Source organism: Ursus maritimus, unplaced genomic scaffold (genome assembly GCF_017311325.1).
Source record: "Ursus maritimus isolate PB19 unplaced genomic scaffold, ASM1731132v1 scaffold_13, whole genome shotgun sequence".
NCBI classification, from domain to species: Eukaryota; Metazoa; Chordata; class Mammalia; order Carnivora; family Ursidae; genus Ursus; species Ursus maritimus.
The window spans coordinates 21,152,511-21,178,388 of NW_024423675.1; the positions used below are offsets into that span (position 1 = coordinate 21,152,511).

Here is a 25,878-nt window from a genome sequence, read left to right on the forward strand (position 1 = left end):
GACCAGGGTCTGAAGGGTGAGGTGGGAAAAGCAGAGCCCATCCCACAGGGGCCTCTTACCGTGAGGGCCCCTCCCTCTGAAGACCCAGTCCCACCTCTCCAAGTCCATCTGCTAAATGCCTCTGGCAGCAGACAGCACACATGCTGAAACCCAACTCCAGAGCAGCATTCGGAATCCTTTGCCCATCAATCTGCCACCTCTGCGTCATTACACAGAGTGTAGGCTGGGAGGCGAGGGAACCAGAAATCAAATCAACCCTGACAAGAAAAAATGCACTATAATTCAAGCAGGCCCTGATAACTTTGAGGAAGGAATTAAGGACAAGAAAGAATAGATGCTCAGCTCTAGATTTAATCTCCAAGTTATCTTCAGTAAGTGGGAAAGAAATGCCAAACAAATTTGATCTGGGTTTTGTTCTTCAACTGACATCTTTAAATTCCCCCCGTTTTCTGTGCGTGTCAAAATAGTTCAAGTCTGGGTGAGATTGGAACGCACAAGGGAATGGCTAAAAGAATAAAACATAATGTATTTCAGGTTTTTATCATAGACAGTGAAAGAGAAGCCAAATTCCTGGATAGATCCATGCGATGCAAAGGTTCTCATTTGTTTTCATGATGTCGAAACTATACAGCGTCTGCATACATAGTAGGAACTCAAATGTCAAATCACGTTTCTCACTGTGGCACCACGTCAACCAGCAAAGGAGGAAGGAGTTTCATTTGCCTTATGAAAGTAAGATTACCACCACGTCAACCAGCAAAGGAGGAAGGAGTTTCATTTGCCTTATGAAAGTAAGATTACATAAGAAAGTTCGCCTAAGAAAGCAAATAGGAACTTAGAAACAACAGGAATCACATTTTTAAGGATTCTCTCTCTCTCTCACACACACACACACACACACACACACACACACACACATGAACACTTCCACATATATGCACACCCTATTCAAAACACATAGGGGACCTAGACCTTCTGGAATTCAAAATCCTAGAAGCTTAACATCATCTGAATCAATATCAATCTGCTAAGGGTTCATGGACTTACTCCAATTAGAAAACCCCAGTCAGTTAACATCTCCCCCAAGTATTTACCAGTTTCTGAATCATCAGCCTCAGGAGGCAAGGTCTGCAGCACCCCTATAAACCTATTTCAAGGATCCTTGGATCCTTAGTAGCTGCCAAAGGAGAAGTGGAGTTAGCAGATTGGGGGGGGGGGCAGGAAAACCAGTGGGATGGAGGGAAAGGAATTGAGAAGTGAAGAGGGGAATGGGGGGGTATGAAAGAGGGGATGCTCCCCAATCCTTGCACAGCCATCTCCATCCTCCCCACAAGGTCACCTGGGAATCAGGGTTGCATAAGGCCTCTTTGGTGGCTCTCAGCTCACATCAGTCTTCAAACCTCAGGCCAAACCACAGGTCTCCACACAGGCCCCCTCACTGTGATCTCGAAACTGCCAGTCACATCCATGCAGATGCCCCATTAGCCTCTCAGCCTTAGAGCCTCTGAGGAGGCTCTGTGGCACAATGTTGAACAGGAAGTCTGTCGATGGTAAAACTCAGTGCTGCTCACCAATCTTATAGGGAAAGTGTTTTAGTTCTAGAGTCTAAACAAGATGTGATTTTCATTACCAAGGAGAATTAAAATGCATCACCCAGAGTCACCAAGTGCAGGGGGACAGGGATCATGGCAGAAAGAATGCATCCCAGAGGCTGCACCCCCAAGCAGCTGAATCACAGAGCTACAGCACCCTGCAGCCACCCCCAAAGGCTGACACGTGCAACAGCAGCCACATGTGGCACAGCACATAGGTGGGGAGCAAGACCTTCCCTGGAAATCAGTGGTAGACACTGGATGGTGCTTGAATAGTCTCCTTTGAGAAAGGACATAAGCAAGAAAGACATAAGGTACTCTGCCATGGGTAGGACAGCCCAGGGTGGGTAGAAGGAAAAGAGCACAGCAGAGTCCAGGACTCCAGCCAAACCACCCACCTTTTACCACGTGGTTCAAGGGCATCAGCAGCTTCCTGATGAGGCTATCACATCCCATTGAATATAAGTCATCAGTTGCAAACAATTACGTATGTATGCATGCATGTGTGTATGTAGGTCTCAGTTTTCAGTATATTTTCATTCATTATTAACTCTTTTGTCACTTTCATATTGTCCATATTGCCACTCTCTGGCCCTTTTGATTGTGATATAGTATTAGGTAGCCTGAGCGAATCCTACTGACGATTAGAGATAAGACTCCAGTTCTGAGACATTCCTCTCGTGATTCTATATTTATAGAACATTCTTCTGTCTGAATGCACTGTAAGTTATGGTGCCTGACAAGTAGAAGCGTCCCAATAAATGTTTCTCTGTCATCTGTGGGAAGCTACCAGCAGATTAAAACAAGGCAGAGAAAGCTCGCTGGACAACTCTGGAACCAAAAGCACTTAAGCTTCAAACCTAAATGGAAGGAAAGATCTACAATCTGTATCACTAAGTGGGCTTTTTCAGGAACATGAAGAATTGCTGAAAGCAGCAGACTTTTTCAGAGGTCAGTTCTTATTGGGTTTGCCACCGTGGAACTCTCTGGACTCAGAGCTCTCTGGTGAATGAGAGTGCGAATCCCTGAGGTTAGAAGTGAAACTATTAAAATGGCAGCCAACCCTGGCCCAGTCCCCTTTTCCCACTTCAGACTAGAAATAACAAGAGTAAAGGGGACAAATTGTGCAAATAAATATAGCAGATCTAAGCTGATGAAAATTTTGACCGTATTTCTTAACGGTATGAGAAAGAAGGACTAATGGAGAATCCAGAACACAGAAACTCTTCCAGCTCCAAGTTTTACTTGTTTCATACTTATGGAGAATCACTGTATTCAAAGAGAACTTAAGGATGAGCTAGACCAACTCCTTTATATTATGATTGAAGAAAATCACGCTCAGAGCGATGAAATGGCATACCAATGTCACATAGGTAGGAGGAGGTGGGCTGACTCAGAGCCAGGCCTCTAGGCTACTAGTCCTATACTTGCTCTGCTACTCCATGCTGCCTCCATCCCAGTTCTCAGAGTTTTCTCTTCCCCATACCTAGTTTCCCTGTTAATATAGACATTACATGTTATTTTAATCCACTGAAATTTTGAGGATATTTGTTACTGCAGCATAAGCTATCCTGTCCTGACTGATACAGGTACCTAAAAGGCACTGGGTAAAACATGATTATCATTGTTATGCACCCATCCCCACTGAACCCTCCCAATGCCACAACATCAGAGATTAAATGGTAGGCTAGAACAGACTGTTGGTTTTATGGACACTCTCAGGGAAATAAGGAAAGAAAATAAGTGGAATCAAAGACAATTCATTGCCAAGACTCAGGGAAGTTAGGAGGTACACAGATAAAGACCATAAGGACCTTCTTAGGATCTTATAGGACCTTCTAGAATTATAAAACAAATCCTACTCTCTGGTCTGTTCCCTAAATGCCTCCTGTCCTGAACATACCTTTTTCTCCTACCCACAATTCTTTCCCTTATTCACTAGTTAGTTCAAATTCCACTTATTTAGTCCCACATACTTTCCCCAATTTCCTAACCACTCAAGCTTTTACTATGTGCAAAATAAACTATGCAAAACAGGTTCTTCAACAATTATTGCTTGTACTTCTCATTTTATACCGAATCAAATGTTTGGTGTAATCTGTTTCGAGTATGTTGGTCTTGTTTCTCTAATCAGACTACAAACCCATGAGAACACCATGTGTTTTACTTCTTTACAGTCCCCACAGAAATGATTCCAAGGGACATTTTTACATTGATTTAAATGCCAAGAAGGGAAGAACATGATATAATTCTTGGGATTGAGGACAACTTTTTTATTACTTTGATGAAAGTCGGGAAATTCACTAGCTGGGCTTTATAGTAATACCTTAATCCAGCTTAATATAAATACTGTTTATTTATTTAGATGGAAATGTTATTATCAACCTTAAATGGGCTTTTTAGAAAGATTTTATTTATTTATTAGAGAAAAAGCATGAACAGGGTGGCAGGGCAGAGGGAGAGGGAGAAGCAGACTTCCCATTGAGCAAGGAGCCTGATGTGGGGCTTAATCCCAGGACCCTGAGATCATGACCTGAGCTGAAGGCAGATGCTTAACCAACTGAGCCACCCAGGTGCTCCAAACTTAAATGTTCGATAGATAAAAAGGGTAATAACTATTTATATGCCAGTTATCAAATTTAAGCTAAACCTGTACATATTCTACTTCTTGAAATCATTAAGTTAGGTTTCACTGAAACCTATTTGTTAAGAAGAGCACAAAGCTTTTCTACTATATTGAAAGTTTGTATTCATAATTCCAAAGACTGTTGGCATGCAAACTTGAAACTATAAATACTTGCTACTGTAAATTTTATTTGTTAAATGCTGAACAATTAATTGTTTATGTAGAGGTGAGAACTCTGTTTGTCCTGTGGGGCTGATGCCAGAAAGCCTTGCAGGGATGCGCCTTCTGATCATACCCACCCTGATCTTGTTCCCAACATTCCACCTGCACAATTATGCTGTGTAGATTCTCTTAAAGGTAAATAAATGCATTCCTCCTTGTAGGAATTTGTTTTACAAATAAAGTAACTCCAACATACTCTAAAACATGGTGCACAATTTTCATTTTCTTCAACATAATATTACAGTGGAAGCATTCCTAACCTCTCTCCCAAACCAACCTGTCAGATCAGCTGGAACTCAGCATCTTCTCTGCCTGTGCCCTCCTGCTGCTACAGTTGGGTTATATTTTCTTCCCAGGAGTCATTTGGTTTGTTCCCAAACCAGATTCTATCAGTTGTACGAGTTACTGAAGTTCTATAATTTAATTAAAATTTAGGTAAACTGATGAAATCTGTGCACAGAAAGACAACCAAGTCAATAAAAGGTAGGTGCTATTTTTAAATGTTGTTGCATGAGGTCTGAGTGAAGTAACTGTAAGACAGAAGAACGAAATCACTGAATTCTAAAGGTGTTCTGCACATAGGTTGCTTCACAAGTGTTAAGTTCTTGCTCTACTTTGAAGAAACCAAAATTGGAAATGAGTGATACAGTTGAGAAGGGGTTTTTTGCAAGAAAGACCAGAACTCCAGCTAAGGGCCCTACTCACAATAAAAGACTGGCAAACCAATGCACATGCAGGTTTTGAGTTAAAAGAGACGATGTGTATACTTTTGTTTAATCACTGTTTTAACTACCTTCTCCCTACCTGACCAGTGACTGCCAAATGGTGACTTTCCATTCGAGGTTTCCACTCACTTTGCTAATTCAATGGTTGTAGCGATTGCACAAGTGCACAGAGACAGTGCCCTGTTATTAATTGACTTAGAAAGATGTTAGACTAATGTCAGTGTGTAGCTAGAAAAATACAAACATAGAGTAGGACTGTGGATAAGGCAAAAGACTGGAAGCGGTGACCATAACTTCCATTATGTTTGCTTCTCAAGAATCTATGGAGTTGTCTGCCTTTAAAAACATTTTTTTTAACCTTCACCATTTTTACAACATAAAACAAGCACTTATTTACAAACGAAGTAACATAAAAATCAACAGCAGGGAGGAACCATTGGCTACTATTGTGAAAACAAAACACGGCTCTTCTCCAAGGTACAGCTTAAGGAGACCAAGGAGGACCTAACTGGCCATCAGTAGAACTGCACACCTCAGTACAGCATCTCCCACCAGGCCAGGCCTGGTGTGGTCCGGACTCCAGAGGCTGTCGGGCTGGACTCCAGGCCCCTGAGGGCTCAGCCCAGCCAGCAGTGAGGTGACTCCAGGAGACAAAAGCCAACCACACTGGGGCAGCTCTCAGTTAAAGGTGAACACTAGTTACCGAAAATTCTAGACAAATATTAGGAATCAGCCATCCCAACCATAATGGATAAGTCTTACCCCAGCATTCACCCCTCCCTCCAGGGGGGCCTGGGGTAGGTGAGTCGCGGTATCTCTGTTCTGCGGACTCCTATGACCGATTCTGATCCACTCCCAGATTAAGAATTTAGGGCTCTGTGAGGCCCGCGCTCCCCCTGAAATCAACTGCAAACAAACGTGTTTGCAACAGATGTTCCCTATTCTAGAACGCCTGTCCGTAGCTTCCATCGAATTGTTTTCGTCAAATTTTGAAACTCCTGTCTACACAGTTCACAAGAAATTTGGGAAGAAGCTGAACATAAGAATTCCCTGCACAGAGCCTCCCTGTTGTACTTCTCTCTTTCTCTAATTTTTTTCCACCAAACTCCAATCTGTTCCTATTTCTCCACTTCTATTTTTAAATTGAAAAATTTTGGTTTCAAAATAACTATAATCTAAAAACTCCTCAAATAAAAGACACAGATAATTAAATTTCCAACCTGCCTTACCCACCTCTCCTGCTTCTATATGGTTTTTTTCTTTAAAAAAAAATTTTTTTAAATAAAAACCTTAAGAGCACTTTTGATCTGTTTTTCCTATGAAGTTAATGACTTGACCAAACCTATGTGCCTTTATTTTACTTATCCACACCCTCTCTTGCCTGTATTTTTTAAATAACAAAATTATAAATGGAGATAGTACTCTTTTTTTTTCCTGTTCCTTGTCGCAACATATCACCATAACAAGGAAAGATACAATGTTGTGTGTGTTAAACAGACTGCCATCCATACCAGTGGTTTGGTTTTATAAATAAGAACATTCTCTGTCCAGGAGTAAGGCCCAGGCATTCAGATTTTCCAAAACAATTCTCCGTATCCAGGGTACCCAAATGAAGTCAACACTTAGGTTTCAAAAGTGAGGTAGCCGTCTGCTCCTGATTGAGGTTAATGTCCTCTTAGTGCACATTAGGTAAATAAGCCATTTTTTTTTACTACCTCTATACAAAATGAATAGTCACTATTCAAAAAAACATTCCCTATCATAATTATACAATCAGTTCAAATTTGTTCTTAAGCAATGTAAGGCATGCCTGAAATTCCAACCTGCCAAAATTGCTAAAATTAAGCTTTTAAATATATTAGTTGACTTGGAAAAGACCTAAGAAGCCTTAACATCAAGCCTAAAATCTTCAGTAATCAACATATCTTCCTGAGATCCAGATTTCAACATGGATGCAGGCCTAGTACAGAGCAGAAACGACATTAAATCTGACCTCAGCCAACCTGGGTTATAATCTCTATTTACCTTGAACCAGATATTTAACAGAGTCCCTCTTGGTGGAATGGAAATAACAGCATCTCACTCATAAGACTATTAGGAAAACCACATAGGATAATGACACAGCAAGCTTTTGTAAGCTTGGGAAGAGTTGTTTAAAAGTAAGGTATTGGGGGTGCCTGGTTGGCTCAGTCAGTAGAGCACGTGACTGTTGATCTCAGGGGTCATGAGTTTGAGCCCTACATTGGGTATGAAGCCTACTTAAAATAAAATAAAATAATTTTTTAAAAAGTAAGCTATCTGTATAATTGCTGTTCCTTTAATACAAATGCCCTAGGAAGCAAACACACGGATCCCACATTTCTGCTAAACACACCCACCCCCATTAAAGAGCACCATCAGGCCGGGGTTCCAGGAGTCTCCCACGGTTAATATATCCTTATCTGAACAGAGAAAGGCATGTACTTTCACACTGGTATAAATTCCACGGACTTCTGGGCCTTATTTTTAACTGAGATATAATTCACATACTATAAAAGCTGCCATTTGAAACAACTGAGAGGTTTTTTATATATACACAGATTGTGCAACCATCACCACTATTTAATTCCAAAATATTTTCGTCCCATCAAAAAGAAACCCATTCCCAGGAGTAGTCACTCACCATCCCCCGCCCCCCCCCAAAGCATCTGACAACCACTAATCTACTTCCTGTCACTATAAATTTGCCCATTCTGGTTATACCATTAAAACGGAGTGATGTAATGTGTCACATTTTGTGATTGTTTTCTTTCACTTAGCATAATGTTTTCAAAGTTCATCCACATTGTAGCATGTATCACAACTTCTTTCTTTTTTATATTATACAATAATATAAATAAGATTTGTCATACGGATATGCCACATTCTGTGTATCCATTCATCAGCTGATGGACATTTGGGTTGCTTCCCACTTCTGGCTCTTCTGAATAATGCTGCTATAAACATTTGTGTACAAGTTTTGTGTGAACCTCTGATTTCAGTTCTCGTGGGTATAGACCAAAGAATGCAATTGCTGGGTTATCTCCAGGAACTCTTGAACCCTACTGTTCACATCAGCAGCCTCTGCGTGAACTCATTCCCATGGTAGACAGAAGACAGTAGAGTTCACCAGGGATCCCAAAAGTCACAGGAGGAGATGAAGACATGCATGAAGGAAAGAGGGGGTTCTGCATGAAGCAATACATTGCTGCCCCCCAAATGCCCTAATAATGCATTTCCCCACGCCATAAAAAAAAAAAACGAAAAACAGTAGCCATTGTTAGGCTGAGGGGACCAACCCTGGACTGAAGCTGGCATGATGCCCCTAACAATAAGAACAACTGACATGTAACGAGTGCTCACTACATCCGAGGCACTGTCCTGAGCACAGACTATGAATCGTGTAACAGTAGAGAGGATGGAGAAACATGATTTTTTCAAACAAACGCTGATTGCAGCCAATCGTGCCTTCCTACCAGAGTGGCATAATTCATCTCTAGGCCAGGCCTGGAAGGAGAGAGGAAAACAAAAGATAAATTGCCTGAGTAAGAAAAGGATATGTATCTGGAATTTGTTTGCTGGAAGCTCAAGAGAGTGGAGTAGGCAGCGGGGGCTTGAAACCTTGAAAACAGAAGAAAGGAACTGAAGCATAGACAAGAGGAGGCAAGTTCGATGGTGCATGAGTCTAAGAAGAAAATACAGCCAGTAGAAAATCCTCAACAGCCAAGAACACTTTAAGTAATCAATTTTAAGTTGATTTCTGCTTTGAACTGCATTGGTATCTCCCATCATAACTCTAAGACCTTCAGCAAGGCCTGTGTTGCTGGGGGAGGAAAGAAATGGGCAGTGCAGAGCAGAGAGGAGAAAGCAGTGGCTTGAGGCGGAGCACTGAGCAGGAATTCAGAGAGAGTGACCAGCAAATGTGAGCCTCAGACGTTACCAGAAAGTACTGGACCTCGCATAGCACATGGCTCAAGCCATCTTAAGTATTAAGGGTCGGGACCCCAGAAACTGGAAAAGATGGGGTCAGCCAACTGTCATAATATAGTCTGCCCCATAAACAGACTTGTGGGTCACCGGCAGTAGTAAGCAAACACCAAGATTTAATTCACTTGAACGTTCACTGCAAGGCAATGGCCTTAAAGCAAAGACCTTGAAGACTTTATGATGACATTCCTATGAATGGTCCCGACCATTCTTCTCATGAAGGTCAGCGGTCATCCCCATGTGGAGGTCATAGTTTAGTGGTCCTGAGCCCACTTCCATAGCAGGGGTTGGAAAGGTTTTCTGCAACAAGCCAGACAGTAAATACTTTAGACTGTGAGCCAAGAAGCAAAATCAAGGATATTACGTATGTATCTATGTAACAAAAGAAAAGACAAACTTCCACAACACTCTTATTGGTGAAACTCAAAATATAACAATTGTGCACAATTTTCTATAATATATACCTACTAATGAGAAGAATGGAATCTTTTTTTGGGTAGCTTTTTGCTTCACTGGGGTTTAAATCCTAACATCAAGTCAATTGCAAATGTTCATTTATAAAAACTATTCTTAGCTCATGGGCCATACAAAAACAGGTACAGGCTGGATATGGCTTGTGACCTCTGTTCTGTCGTCACCAACGTCTGAAGCAAAGTCAGTGCTGGGTGCTCTATTCCAAGTCTGTAGCAGAATACCCTGATTCAGAAATCAGACACCTGAAAGAGACTCCGGAGTAGCTCTTGAAAGGTTCAGATGTTCTTCAAACACACTAGGTCTAGCACTGCAATGATTAAAATAACCATTCTTTCAACTGGTATTTACTGAGCACCTACTATGTGCTGGTACTATCAGAGTCATAGCGGACACAGTAGTGAGCCAGACAGAGGAGTGCCCCACCTTCACAGGGAATGAGACTGCAAATAGGAATAAAAGAAAGAGGGGCACCTGGCTGGCTCAGTCGGTAGAGATTGTGACTCTTGACCTCAGGGTTTGTGAGTTTGAGCCCCACGTTAGGTGTAGAGTTCACATAAAAATTCTAAAAATCTTTAAAAAAAGAATAAAAAAAAGAAAAAACTGTCAGCGAGTGGAACGCCATGGGGAAAGTAAGAGAAGACCTTACAAAAGAAACTGTGAGTGAGGAACTGCTGGGGAGAAAGCCATTTAGTAAGGAGTTCCTTTTGCTCAACATTCTCATCAATCCTTATTTTATCAGATGTTTTGCATTTTTTCCAATATGCTGGAGGTGAAATAGAATCTCATTGTGTTTCGATCTGCTTCCCCTGTTTGTTGGTAGGACTGGTCATCCTTCCGCACACTCACACTGCTCTCTCTCTCCCATATATACATATATGGTCTCTCAGGTTTCCTTTTCAGTTAATTTCCGGTTGATTACCTGCTTGTTTTTCTGTCCAGTTGTCTACCTTTTTATTTTTTTTTTTAACTGTGTGTGGGGGGGTTGTCTTTGTTTTTTGGTGGTGGTGTTTTAAAATTTTGGATATGAATTCTTTATTGGTGATATGCATTCAATATCCTCTCCCAGCCTATGACTTGTCTCTTTACTTAAGGGTATTTTTTTTTTTTTTGGTTTGTTTATAAGAAGATTTTAATTTTTATCTGGTAAATAATCTACCTTACGGGAGAGCTAGCGGTTAGCTACCTATCTCAGTGGGCAAATAGAAAAAGTCATGGGTTTCGAGTTTAAACCTTCATTTCATCCTTTATAGCTATGTCCTATGCAAATTCCTAAGTGTCTCTGAGCCTTGACTTCCTCCTCTGCAAAATAAGGACAATTCCCACCTCATCGGTTTGTTGTGAGAATTAAATGAAAGAATATATGCTATGCCACTCTCCTAGCACAGGGGCCCCTCCCACCCACTCTTAAATTGTAAGCTCCTTGAAGGCCTTATATTCCCCATACTACCAAGGTCAATATTTAGACTTTGCTTACTGTGTTGTTTAAATTGAGTTTATCTTTTAAATGCATATAAAGTACCAAGCGTAACAGTATGCACTTAATTGACTAAAATGCAGAGGACAGGACCAGAAAAATCATTTAGTAATTAACTCTTTAACCTATGATTACTCCACTGGCCTCCTCTGAACTAAAGAAATTACAGTCACAGTAAGAGGCACAGTTAAGAGAAGATTTGTAAACATCCTTTTGAGTGAAAATTACATTTCAAAAACTGGAAGACATTTATACAGTCACATTTACACAGACCAAAATTATTTAACAGCATGTTGTAAAAGATATTTGTGATAAGTTTTGAGGGGAAAAAATCACAAACTAATGTGAACAGGTAAGCCTTAACAATTTCATAATGAATGAGCTATACAGGGAATACATTTATAATAAAAATTCCAACAAAAACTTATCTGTCACTGCAAGCTTTTTTTAAGATCTTAAAAAAATACATATTCCAGCTATATATATACGGCTGAGCATATTATATATGCTTTAAATTTCAAGAATATTGCTATAAACTTCCCTCTTAGAACTGCTTTTGCTGCATCCCAGAGATTTTGGACCATTGTGTTTTCATTTTCATTTGTTTCCATGTAATTTTTTATTTCTTCTTTGATTTCTTGGTTGACCCATTTGTTGTTTAGTGGTATGTTGTTTAACCTCCATGTATTTGTGGTCTTGCCAGATTTTTTCTTACAGTTGATTTCCAGTTTCATAGTGTTGTGATCGAAAATATGCATGGTGTGACTTCAATCTTTTTGAATTTGTGGAGACTTGTTTTGTGGCCTAATGTATGATCTATTCTGGAGAATGTTCCATGGACACCTGGCAATAATGTGTATTCTGCTGTTTTAGGATGGAATGTTCTGAATATATGCCTTAAATCCATCTGGTTCAGTGTGTCATTCAAAGCCAGTTTCTTTGTTGATTTTCTGTTCAGATCACCTGTCCATTGATGTAAGTGGGGTGCTAAAGTCCCCTACTATTATTGTATTACTGTTGATTAGTTCCTTTGTTTTTTATTAACTGTTGTTTTATGTATTTGGGTGCTCCCATGTTGGGTACATAAATATTTACAATTGTTATATCTTCTTGTTGGATTATCCCCTTTATTATTATATAGTATCCTTGTCTCTTGTTAATTTTGTTTCAAAGTCTATTTTGTCCAACGTAAGTATTGCTACCCTGCTTTCTTTTGACATCTATTTGCATGATAAATGTTTCTCCAGCCCCTCACTTTCAACCAGCAGAAAAATCTCAAATAATCAGCCTAACCTTACACCTTTAAAGGAGCTAGAAAAAGAAGAATAAACAAAATCCAAAACCAGCAGAAGGAAGGAAATAATAAAGATTAGAGCAGAAATAAGTGGTATAGAATCTAAAAACAAACAAACAAAAACCAGTAGGACAGATCAATGAAACCAGGAGCTGTTTCTTTGAAAAGATCAACAAAATTGAGACACCCCTAGCCAGACTCATCAAGAAAAAAAAGAAAGAGGACTCAAATAAATAAAATCACTAATGAAGGAGGGGAAAGAACAACCAACACCACAGAAATATAACAATTGTAAGAGAATATTATGAAAAATTATATACCAACAAATCGGACAACCTAGGAGAAATGGATAAATTCCTAGAAACACAGAACCTACCAAAACTGAAGCAGAAAGAAATAGAAAATTTGAACAGACCAATTACCAGCAATAGAATTGAATCAGTAATCAAAAACTCCCAACAAACAAAAGTCTAGGACCAAATGGCTTCACAGGTGAATTCTACCAAACATGTAAAGAAGAGTTAATACCTATTCTTCCCAAATAATTCCAAAAAATATAAAAGAAAGGAAAATTTCCAAATCCATTCTATGAGGCCAGTAGTACCCTGATACCAAAAACAGATACAGACACCACAAAAAAAAAGAGAACTACAGGCCAATATCTCCAATGAACACACCTGCACAAACCCTCAACAAAATACTAGCAAACCAAACCCAACAATACATTTAAAAAAAGCATTCACTGCCATCAAGTGGGATTTATTTCTGGGACGCAAATGTGGTTTAACGTTTGCAAATCAATCAATCTGATACATCGCATCAATAAGAGAAAGAATTCAAAAAATGATCATCTCTATAGATGCAGAAAGCATTTGACAAAGTACAATACCCATTCGTGATAAAAACCCTCAACAAAGTAGGATTACAGGGAACCTACCTCAATATAATTAAGGCCTTATATGAAAAATCCACAGCAAATACCATACTCAATGGGGAAAAACTGAGAACATTCCCTCTAAATTCAGGAACAAGACAAGGATGTCCACTCTCACTTTTACTCAACATAGAACTGGAAGTCCTAGCCACAGCAATCAGATAACACAAAGAAATAAAAGGCATCCAAATTGGTAAGGAAGTATTAAAACTTTCACTATTTGCAGCAGACATGCTACTATATATAGAAAACCCAAGACTCCACCAAAAATCTACTTGAACTGATAAATGAATTCAGTCAAGTCACAGGACACAAAATCAATGTGCAGAAATCTGTTGCATGTCTCTACACTAACAATGAAGCAGCAGAAAAAGAAACTAAGAAAACAATCCCATTTATATTTGCACCAAAAATAATAAGATACCTAGGAATAAACCTAACCAAAGATAGGAAAGACCTATACTCTGAAAACTATAAAACACTGATGAAAGAAATTAAAGATGAGGAGTGCCTCGGTGGCTCAGTTGGTTAAGTGTCAGCCTTCCGCTCAGGCCATGATCCCAGGGTCCTGAAATTGAGCCCTGCATCAGGCTCCCTGATCAGTGGGGAGTCTGCCTCTCCGTCTCCATCTGCGTCTCCCCCAGCTCATGTTCTCTCTAGCTGTCTGACTCTCAAATAAAAAATAAAATCTAAAAAAAAAAAAAAAGAAAAAAGAAAAGAAAAGAAAGAAATTAAAGATGACACAAAGAAATGGAAAGACATTCCATGCCCGTGGGTTGGAAGAACAAATATTGTTAAAATGTCTATACTACCTAATCTACACATTTAATTAATCTCTATCAAAATACCAACAGCATTTCTTACAGAACTAGAACAAGCAATCCTAAAATTTGTATGGAACCAAAAAAGATCCCCAATAGCCAAAGCAACCTTGAAAAAGAAAAACAAAATTGAAAGTATCACAATTCTAGACTTCAAGTTATATTACAAAGCTGTAATAATCAAATACAGTATGGTACTGGCGCACACACACACACACACACACACACACACACAAACCATATAGATCAACAAAACAGAATAGAAAACGCAGAAATAAACCCACAACTATATGGTCAATTAATCTTTGACAAAGCAGGAAAGAATATGCAATGGGAAAAAGACAATCTCATCAACAAATGATGTTGGGAAAACTGAACAGCTACATGCAAAAGAATAAAACTGGACCACTTTCTTACACCAACACAAAAATAAATTCAAAATGGATCAAGGACCTAAATGTGAGGCCTGAAACCATAAAAATCCTAGAAGAGAGCAAAGGCAGCAATTTCTCTGACATTGCCACAGCAACATTTTTCTAGATATGTCTCCAGGGGCAAGGGAAACAAAAGCAAAAAAAAAAAAAAAAATATTAGGACTACATCAAAATAAAAAGCTTCTGTACAGCAAAGGCAACAATCAACAAGCCAAAAAGACAACCTACTGAATGGGAGAAAATATTTGCAAATGACATATTCAATAAAGGGTTAGTATCCAAAATATATAAAGAACTGATATGGGGCACCTAGGTGGCTCAGTCAGTTGGGTATCTGCCTTCAGCTCAGGTCATGATCTCGGGGTTCTGTCGTCGAGTCTCACATCAGGCTCCCTCCTCGGCAGGGAGTCTGCTTCTCCTTCTCCCTCTGCCCCTCTGCTTATGCTCTCTTTCATTCGGATGAATAAAATCTTGAAAAAAAAAAAGTACTGATACAATTCAACACCCAAAAAACAAATAATCCAATTAAAAAATGGGCAGAAGACATGAACAGACATTTCTCCAAAGAAGACACACAGATGGCCAACAGACACATGAAAAGATGCTCAACGTCACTCATCATCAGGGAAAAGCAAATCAAAACCACAATGAGATATCACCTCACACCTGTCAGAATGGCTAACATCAACAACACAAGAAACAACAAGTGTTGGTGAGGATGTGGCGGAAAGGGAACCCTCATGCACTGTTGGTGGGAATGCAAACTGGTGCAGCCACTGTGGAAAACAGTATGGAGTGTCCTCAAAAAGTTAAAAATAGAACTACCATATGATTCAGTAATCACAATACGTGTATTTGCCCAAAAAACACAAAAACACTAATTCAAAGGGATACATGCCCCCCTATGTTTATTGCAGCATTATGTACAATGGCCAAATTATGGAAGCAGCCCCAGTGTCCGTCAATAGGTGACTGGATAAAGAAGTTGTGGTATATATACAATGGAATATCACTCAGCCATAAAAAAGAATGAAATCTTGCCATTTGCCACAACATGGACAAAGCTACAGTGTGTTATGCTAAGTGAAATAGGTCAGTCAGAGAAAGACAAACACCATACTAGTTCACTCGTATGTGGAATTTAAGAAACAAAAGAAAGGAGCAGAGAAAAAAAGGGAAAGACAAAACAAGAAACAAGAAACAGACTCTTAACTATAGAGAACAAACTGATGGTTACCAGAGGGGAGGAAGCGGGAGAGGATAGATGAAATAGGTGATGGGGATTCAGAACACTTATCATGGGGGTGCCCGGGTGGCTCAGTCGTTAAGGGTCTGCCCTCAGCTCAGGGCGTGATCCCAGCGTTCTGGGATCGAGCCCCACATCAGGCTCCTCCGCTGGGAGCCTGCTTCTTCCTCTCCCACTCCCCCTGCTTGTGTTCCCTCTCTTGCTGGCTGTCTCTTTCTCTGTCATATAAATAAATAAAAGCTTTAAAAAAAAAAAAAAGAACACTTATGATGAGCACTGAGTAACATGAGTAATATATGGAATTGTTGAATCACTATATTGCACACCTAAAACTAATATAATACTGTATGTTAAAGATACTGGAATTAAAATAAAAACTTAAAAAATAAAATTAAATTTACAATTTCAAGAGTAAAAGAAATATTAAATATCCCAAAGAATATTGGTCTTTATACCCCACAGACATCCATGCCTATAGCTTTGCGATGCCCAGGGGCCTGCTTCCCAGCCAGCAACACAAGCTTGAGCAGAGACCGTCTTCATTGACTGAACTATTCCCACAGGCTAGGTGTTTTCACCAACACGCTCTTGCCTACTCTTCACGACTACCCTGTGGGTTAAGCACCGCTACTTTTCACAGAAGACGAAACTAACGTTCCGACCAGGGATGCCACATCCAGTGAGTAGCAGAGCAGAATTTAAACTTCCAACGTCAAGTATAAAAAGATGAGCCCATGTCACAGGTGAGGTTGCATCATAACAAAGTATTTTCATGACATTTGCAAATCCATATAAACGGGTCTCCAAGGATCTCATGTGTTACCTTCACTGGCTTCCCCATAGTCCACCCCCAAACTTGCTGAACAGTGAGGCCATCTTCCACGTGTGATCTCATCACTGTGCTCAATGAGCACTGTGTTCCTTAGGACTTTGGGGTGATCTCTTGTGCTCTACTCAAGGTAGATGAAAAACAAACTGAAAACACTTGCTGGTCATACTGTGGACAACAGCAAACACCACACAGCATGAGTATCGCCTTTGATTTGGGGCCAGTTCCTGAGAACAAGTCTTGCAACTTGCTCCAACTAAAAGTGAAGTGATCATGAAGACGGGTTTAAAGATGGACTTTGAGTCCTCTCCCCAGAGGCCCTCAGCTCATTTAGATGCATGGCTTTATTTATTCAACATTTGCTTTTATTCCCCCCCAGAAAATAAAAGACCTGCAGACGCTGATCCCACCGCTACTCTGTGCGAGGAACCTGACATAAACAGTGTCAGTGAGAATCATTATATTTAACAAACTCCAGGACCCGCCACAGCACTGTTTCTAAGATATAAATCCAGTCTTGTTTTACTTCCCTGTTCTGCTAAATTCAGATGTCTGCTTCATTTTAGACCCAGGCCCCCTGAAAAGAGCTTCCCGGGCTTTATCCAACACCGTCAAATGTGCATATTCAGTGAGGCGTTCAGAACATGACCTGGACGATGCCCATTTAGATACAGATGATTGAAGGGCTGCCCTACTGCCGTGGCCGGGAGTGCTGCTCACCCAGCTTTTCCAGCTCTCTGACTTCTGAGCACATGGCAGGCCTGTGTCCTCCCATACTGGGTGTCCGGGCCCTGGATTGTGAGTAGGAGTGCTCAGGGTGGCTTTTAGCCAGGACATTTAATAATGCCGTGCAAACCCCTCCAGAACACTCACCCCTCTGCCAAGGTGACCGGCAAGTTTCCAGATGGGGACTGTGCTGCCGGCCTGGGGTCCAGAGAGAGGGACGACGACAGCACTGGGCGTCACCCCAACCCAGCCTAGCGGTAATGGATACACAGCATGAGCAAGAAACACGCCTGTGTTAGTATGAGCCCTGAGATTTGAGGGTTGTTTGTGATCACAGCATAGACTGGCCCCTCCTGCCCGATACCCGGACAAATGGTGCTGTGAAAAAGGGCTTGATGTCTCTTGTGATAAGTTAGCAGATCTGTGTAATTTAGTATCTGGAGCCGAATGTTATTATCTTGTCAGGGAAAGATCCCTCGGCCCATAGTTCACTAGGACCCCAATCATCATGTTCTAGAATCTGAATTAAATAGACCAAGCAAAATTGAAGAGAGAAAATTACAGTTGTAACCTTCCAAACTGCCAGTTCTAATTTATTGATCTGTCAAGGTTCTTAGTTGTAAACAATAGAAACCACTCTGGCTAGTTAAGTAGAAAAGGAATTGATTAAAGATTTATTAGCTTACAGAATCTCAAGGGCAGGAATACCACCCTACGTGCCAGTGTAGACTACACCGGCCCACTGCAGGGCACAGACACCTTGACTCATCTCACCACCCTGGGCCCCAGATACCCCCACTAGAACCTCGGCCACCACGCCTCTCTGTGGTCCGCATGCTACTCGCTTCTTTGAATCTCTAAGGTACCAACCAAATTCTCATGCAAGTATATTATACATGCACTCAAGGTGCAAGAAAGAGGGAAGAATTATTTTTTGGCTTTTTTTTCTTAGAAAGGGGGAGAATTCCTCTCACACAGGCAGGAAATTCAAAGGTGTGGTCAAAAAGAATGATAAATACCCACTACCTATGGGAGTCATGAGTCATAGGAAAAACTAAGGTCTTCAATGTTCATATCAGTCCATAATCAAGTTCCCTAAGCCTTTCTGGTTTCAGCAGATCTTCAGATCTTCCTCAGATCTACCCAACTATTCTTCTAACGAATCCCTGCTTTTACCAGTTTCAGTGGACTTCTGTCACTTGCAACCAAGAGACTCCTGATACAGAAGAAATCATATGTTAAAGAATCTCAAGCTAGCCAGTTTGCAAACAGGGCTGTAAATATTCAGGTGCTCTGAAGAATTTTCCGTATTTTTTTTTTTTTTTTTTTTTTTGCAAAGTAACTTTTCATTGACAGGAAAATATCAAACAACATAAGACTAACTTTGGTTTGAGAACCCTTATTGGGATAACGGGCTGCATACTGATTACATTTACTTTCTCTACTAGAAGTCCTCACAAATAACTCTTTACTTATACAAATAAAAAGGAAAATATTGCATTTACAAAGATCTTGTGTGCATGTATCCAACTGAAATTAAAAAATGAGAAATATGCAGAAGGTGCCAACTTATTGCCAAATGCTACATGGAAATAAGGTTATCTATTAGAATATATCTAGAGAGATAGAGCTAACCAATAAATGAATAGCTAACCAATAAAGAAATACACACACACAGAGGCACAGATGCTAGGCTTATTAAAAACAAACAAACAAAACAAAACAAACCAAAAACCTACCCTCTGCTTCTAGGTGCTCAGTTTCAAGATCCCTGAACTGGACTAGTTAAAATAATAGAATAAAATATGAGAAAAACAAAACCCTAACAGCAAAACTGTATAATAATTATACTAAATAGTTAAGGAATGCCAAGGACTTGACTTCTTGGGGTAACTTAGGGGTGGTTTCCCCTTTCTCTAAGAATGGCTTCTGGGACAGGAGGGGGCCTCCTGGGCTCTGTTTATGGCTTGTGGCTACAGCTGGCTGATCCAAGGTGAGTATCTAAAGACACGAAGCTGGAGTTAAGGGAGGCGCGTCTTATCATGGTAGCACTCTAGGGAGAAGGTCAGTGAGAGCTGGGATTTCCTGAGCAGTCCTGCTCAGAGTTAAGTGATCACTCTTAACTCTCCCTCCAATTCGGTGAGAAAGTCTCAAGTTTTCCCAATAAATTTCTCAAACTTTTTTTGTTTTGGCTTTTTTTGCTTGAGCTAGGTTACAGTCCATTCTTTCTTGTTTACAAGCAAAAGAACATTACACTAAGTAAGTATACTCTCCTACAATTTTACTCTCCCCATTAACCAACTCCAGCCTTAGGCAACTCATCTTTCTCTACTAGGAATGACTAAAAAGGACCTTTGGCTTCTGTGCATCTAGTTTTTGTGTGCCCTGTGGCCATCGAGCTTAGCAGCATTGACCTCACTTGTCACTTTTTAAGAAAAAATAATTGTTAATTTTGACGTCTGGCTAAGGAGTTGCAACTTCAAACACCTTCATAGATCAGACACGTAAAGTAAATGGAGAGAACACTGAGCTGGATTCCACTGGACGCTATCTAATGACATTTACGTTCAAAGACTTAAAACACTATAGGGTTCAAAACAAAATTCTTCGTGGGACAAATTTATCTGTGAGCCATCCGCTAACAACCCAGCTTGCTATTAGTTGAAGTCACATATGGTCCTACTCTGTGAGACTCCTACAACTCAATTTTGCTTCAACCATTTGAACAGGATAAAAATGCTTCCTGCAAAGCAAATTTTCCCACCTTCCCTTAGCAGAAAACTCCACAGGCCATTAAGGGGACCCACGTGAGGTCTCCAGAGAACTCAAGGGCTGCTTTTAAAAGTTTATCCATGTTGGTAGATTCTGCTCTTGTGTGTGTCTCATGGTAAATGAAGCAGACTCCTGTTACTTTCTATGAATCACAGAATAAAGAACCAAACTTCGTAGGAGCACAAGGACTCCAAAGGTATCACAGCACAGATGGGAAAACCCAAATGCCAACCGCCCTTGACAGTCCCCCGTCTAACTACACAGCTCTGATTCTCTTCACAGACTGAAAGGGAAATCCAATTCGAGAAAACTGATAGGGTTTTCTTTTCCTTGGAAAAAGGACTGCACGAATTGCACCCAAAAGCCTAAAATCTCCACCGTCAATTGTGGAAAAACAATGGAGCCTCCATTAGCAGTTCCTTTGCCCACAGAATGCTCTCTGAGGAACTGCAGGGTTTGGAAGGAGTGCAGAGGCCTATTCCCCATCTCAGGCACATCAGAGTTTTAATCAAAACCTGCTTTTCTTTCTGAAACCAAGCAACTGCTATTTCACACCCACATATTGCTGGAGCTCATTCAATTACCCTCAACGACTTTGTTTAAAATGAAAATGCTTTGCCTCCTGAGGACAGTGTGAGAGGATTGATTAATGCTGTTCCCTGAAGGACAGAAATGTAGGTACACAGCAAAACTCCAAGTAGCTGGAAACTACCGCTGGCCATATTTTACAAGCCATTCAAACCTACCTGCAAGTATTTTGTAAAGAATAAGGACTTTGAAGGCAGCTGGCTATGTCAAGGGGGTATACTAGGCATCCTCCTCTTCCCTCTTGATGAAAACCACAGAATTAGAAAACTAAGATGATGAGAAGTGAGGAAGAAAGACCAAATTTTCCCATATGGTTTTGTAGAAGAGGAAACAGCTTTTTTTTTTTTTCCCCTGACACATTGTGCCAAAGGATCTGTAACTAACAAACCAAACCAGCACATTGCTGGGTTCTGTGGCTCTGTGACTCAGAAGTCACTTTTCTATCCAACATATTAAATGTCAAGTAAAATATCTCCGATAAGAGAGACGAAATCTCTTTGGAAAGCTTGGCTCCTGTGTTGAGTGCTTCTCCTGTGCAAAGGAGCCACAGATTGTGCTGCTGTCTGTTACATGGTTTGCTAATCTGTAAGGGAAACATGTACCCAAGGCTGCATAAAGAAGCATAAATCGGGGCACCTGGGTGGCTCAGTTGGTTAGGTGTCCGGCTCTTGATTTTGGCTCAGATCATGATCTCAGGGTTGTGAGATCGAGCCCCACCTTGGGCTCTGCTCTTAGCAGGGAGTCTGCTTGAGATTCTCTCTCTCCCCCTTGCGCTGCCTCTCCCCCCTCTAAATAAATAAATAAATAAATAAAATCTTTAAAAAAAGGAAGCATAAGTCATGGAGACCTTATCTTAGTCCTCAACAAATGCCCCCCACAAAGAACTTCGCCCATGTAATTACAGTATATGTCTAAGACAAGAAAACCAGAGAGAAACAGAGAGGAGGAAAAGAAAAGGAATTACAGGGAAATGTTTATGCATGTGTAGTATGCAGGTTTTGGAGCCAAAGAGCTCTGATGGAAGGTTTCTGTGTATACAAAAATGCCTGGGTTCCAGGGTAGTCCTAATCCAAAAAGGCAATATTTATCTATCATGTATTATTTGCTCCCATTTCACAATGCTCTAAGGTTACCACCTCTGACGTGAAAGAAGATGTAATATTTAGAGCTAGTTCTTGCACGGCTGGGTGAAAGAGGGGTAGGAGGAAAGAGGGAAAGAATTATATGAGGACTACACTTCACTTCTCTTTTTTATAACAGATTATTTTCTTTAAGAGAAGCATAAGCTGTGATTAAAGTGGAAATATAATTGCTGAATTTTTGTGCCTCTAACACCTGCAAAGGAAGCACGTTGACAAGAAACCCTCGGCAACCCAATTATTTCATGCAGGTTTTCATCCACCCCAAAAGCCATCCTCAAAATAGAACGGAACTTTTTCTCCTTCTCCAATCTGGTAGGTGCCTTCCACAAAGTAACCAAGAACCTAAATCACATTGTTTACCATAATTCTCAACAAACAAAATTTAAATAAAATGAGATCCAAGGTTTTTAACACATAACTTTCAAACTTTCATTATATCAATTATTTAACAGCACATTGAGCTTACATTTCACATCTTGATAGGAGGCTAAAAAAGGAACAAGATTTGTCCCCAGGGAGATAAGGGATCTCAAACTCTGTTTCCAGAAGTGGGAGAACAGATTAGACAACTGGTCTTTTCAGTTTTCAGGAACATTATAATTCAACTGAAAAAAAAAAACGGGAAAATGAAACAAATTCAAGATTCCCACTATCTAGGAATGTGAGGGAGTTAGAATGTATATCTTGAAAAAAAGTAAATAAATAAAGAGAGAGCTGGGGGAAAGGAAATCTAGGGACAATTCTTCCTTAGGAGGCTAAAAAATGAAACAATATTTTAAAAATAGCAATAAACTCAGTTCTTTCTTATACACTTTTAACCAAAGACATTTTGAATTACACATAATAGGCTCAGATAGTAAGATTCTTATATTTTTTTACATTATGGTGTCTCAGGAGCAAGCATTTCCTAGGGGTCACTCTGGGAAATACAACCCTTTCCATCAAGCACAACTGTGGGAACAAAACATTCAATCTGAGATGGATTACCAGGTCGTAGCACAGCATGTACAAAGCAACTTGGAAATCAGAATGCATTTCTGTTCTCATTCCCAACTGGGGAAAGATCAGCACAGAAGGAAGTAGGACTGATACGGGACTGTTTCCAGGCGAAGACCCCTGACCTGAACATTCAAGGACGGAAAGGGCATGAATCATGGGAAAGAAGGATACCACCCCAACCCCCTGCAAGTAAGAGAATCAGCATAAGCCAAAAGAATGGAGATAGGTTACAACAAATAACACTTGGCGAACAGCTGAGGCTAAAGACTCAGGACCGATGAGTGAACATTAAAGCTACGATTATTGACTGCTTATTTTTTTATTATGATATAATGTTAGTCACCATACAGTACATCATTAGTTTTTGATGTAGTGTTCCATGATGATTATTGACTGCTTATAACATACCAGACTCTAGGCATATATTTCCTTTTTTCTAATTAAATTTTAATATTAACAGGGCCCCAGGCCTCAGACCCGGGTGGCTCGTTCCTGTTAGCCACCCTCACTCCCTCGTTGATCTCCTGAAGTCTCATGGCTTTAGTCCCACTTGCACACTGATGACTCCCACACCTCTATCATCAGCCTCGATGTTTCCTCCAACTCCAGACTCCTATGTCCAACTGCCCATTTGACATTTCCTCCGGATGTCTACAGGATATCTCAAAATCAACATGTTTAAAACCAACCTCCTGGGGCGCCTGGGTGGCACAGCGGTTAAGCGTCTGCCTTCGGCTCAGGGCGTGATCCTGGCGATCTGGGATCGAGCCCCACATCAGGCTCTTCTGCTATGAGCCTGCTTCTTCCTCTCCCACTCCCCCTGCTTGTGTTCCCTCTCTCGCTGGCTGTCTCTATCTCTGTTGGATAAATAAACAAAATCTTTAAAAATAAAAAAAAGGAAGGTCAACTGTGCTTTTAAAAAAAATAATAAAAAATAAATAAATAAAACCAACCTCCTCATTTCTGTCCAGTCCTCTCCCCAAAAAAACCCAAAAGCTGAACAGTAACAATAACTTCTCCTCCCTCCTTCATCTTCAAAATACATCCAGACTCAGGGCACTCCTCACAGCTCCCCCTCTACCACCCTGTGTAAGCCACCACCACCCCTACTCTGAATCACTGTAGCAGAATCCTGAGGGGGATGGACACGAACTTCCCCTCCAGTGACCCTCTGAGTCTGTGCATTCCAACCCTTTCCATTTGTAGGACAGGCTCCAGATACTGTTGTCTGAAGTGGAGACCAAGATTTAAAAGTGATTCTTGGACAGGTGACAACAGAAACAACAGAGACTGAGGGCAGATATGAGAGGAAAACTACAGGGTAGGGTTGAAGGGACATCTGAGGACATGGAGAGAAACAAAAGAACTTGAACTTTTAAGAAATATCAAGTCCTAGGTCAAACGTCCCCTCATGGTTAGCCTTTTTGACTCCTCAGCCAGAGTTCAAGACCTTAAGTACGGCACTGGTCACATTACTGGAGGCCTAAGCTGACTGCCTCCCTCACCGGACTTTGAACTCATTCTGTGCCCCCAGCACCCAATGCAGCATCGGGGACCTGGGAAGCCTTTGGCAAAGGTGTGCTGGAGGCATAACACTGTGCCACGGAAAGTGCATTAGGAGCATGAAGAAGGGAGTGGAAGAGCACATTAAGACTTTACTTGGGAAGTGAGGTTTCAGAGATAGAAAAAAGTATTTGAGTTTATCCAAGAAGATAACGCTGATGGCCAGGCGGGTACAGCAGCAGTATGGCGCGTCAGAAGCAAGGCTTGGGGGAAAGGAAAGCAGGGGAAGAAATGGTGGGGTGTGATACCAAAAAGTAGGTTAGACTGGGAAGCTCAAGAAAGCAGCAGAGTCAAAGGAAGAGTTTTCCCTCTCCCCAAAGAGGTGGGGTGGTGGGGGACAGGAGATGTTTAAAAGAAAAAAGGATGAGCACAGCAACAGATAGAGGTTGCCCTAGGGGATGCAGTTAGGGTTAATGGATTATGAGGCCCAGGCCAGCTCATAACTGCGGTTCTTAATCTTTTCAACCCCAAGTACCAAGTAAATTACTGAGCCCCAAAAGGAGGGTAGGAGGCCAGAGGCTTAACAACCAACCAGAGGTTCAACTTGAACCACTCGCTGAGGTGTGAGCCGAGAAGTTAGGCGGTAGGAAGAGCAACACTGGCGAGTGCTGTAAGACAAACCTCGGTTATCACTTCAGTCCTCGACGTTCCCGTTCACCTCCCATCAAGAGGTGCTGGGGCTCGCTTCTCACCCCGCGCCAGCCACCCTGCCCACGTCTGCGGTGGAACTCAAGGGAAATTAGGCTGGAAGGTGGCTCTCCGTCACAGTGGATCTCCATCACCGCGATGAAGGTGGAGTGGAAAAGCCGCTCACAGTGGCTACCCAGCCCGCGTTGTCCGGGCCTCAAGGAGAAAACCGGGGGGAAGCACAGAATATAAACAAAACCCCAACACCTTTCTTGTCCTTTCCCTGCCCATCACTCATACCCTCTCCTCACTGAAAGGTAAGCTCCTTGAGAGCAGGGCTTGCTCCTTCACGGCCGGTGCGCGCCTAGCGAGGGCGCCTGGCACGCAATGGACGCTCAGCAGCTCTCGGTGGAATACTGAGCGGACTCGACTCCGTCCCGCGTCATTCTACCTGGGCATTGAAGGGTGCCACCACTGGAGCCGCCAGAGAGGGCTGAGGTGGGAGAAACCGAAGACTACTCTGAGGGTCCCAGTGGGGCGGCCTGCGGGGCCGGGCCGAGGGCTCTGAGCGCGTCGGGGAGGGGGATTCGGGTGTCCGGCCCACTACTGCACCGTTTGACACTGACCTTCCGGTGGGGACGCCCGCGCGGGGCGCAGCAGCCCGGCTCCGGCGTCCCGCTCCCGCCGCCCTCCGGAGGCGCTCGGCGCCCGCTGCGCACGTAGGTCACCTGCCTCCTGCTGGCGCCGCGGGGCGGGCCGGGCGCGGGCGGCAGGTGCGGCCCGGG

General features: G+C 41.6%; 1 protein-coding gene across 1 annotated transcript in view; it reads right to left on the minus strand.

Annotated features, from left to right (window-relative positions):
* Window positions 1-25,878, minus strand: part of METTL24 (methyltransferase like 24) — a 97,078-nt gene that overhangs the window by 71,053 nt on the left and 147 nt on the right. Inside the window, exon 1 of the mRNA XM_040627632.1 lies at window positions 25,720-25,878. This exon is cut by the window's right edge and continues 147 nt beyond it. Coding sequence (XP_040483566.1) covers window positions 25,720-25,878 — 159 coding nt within the window. The remainder of the gene's footprint in view (window positions 1-25,719) is intronic.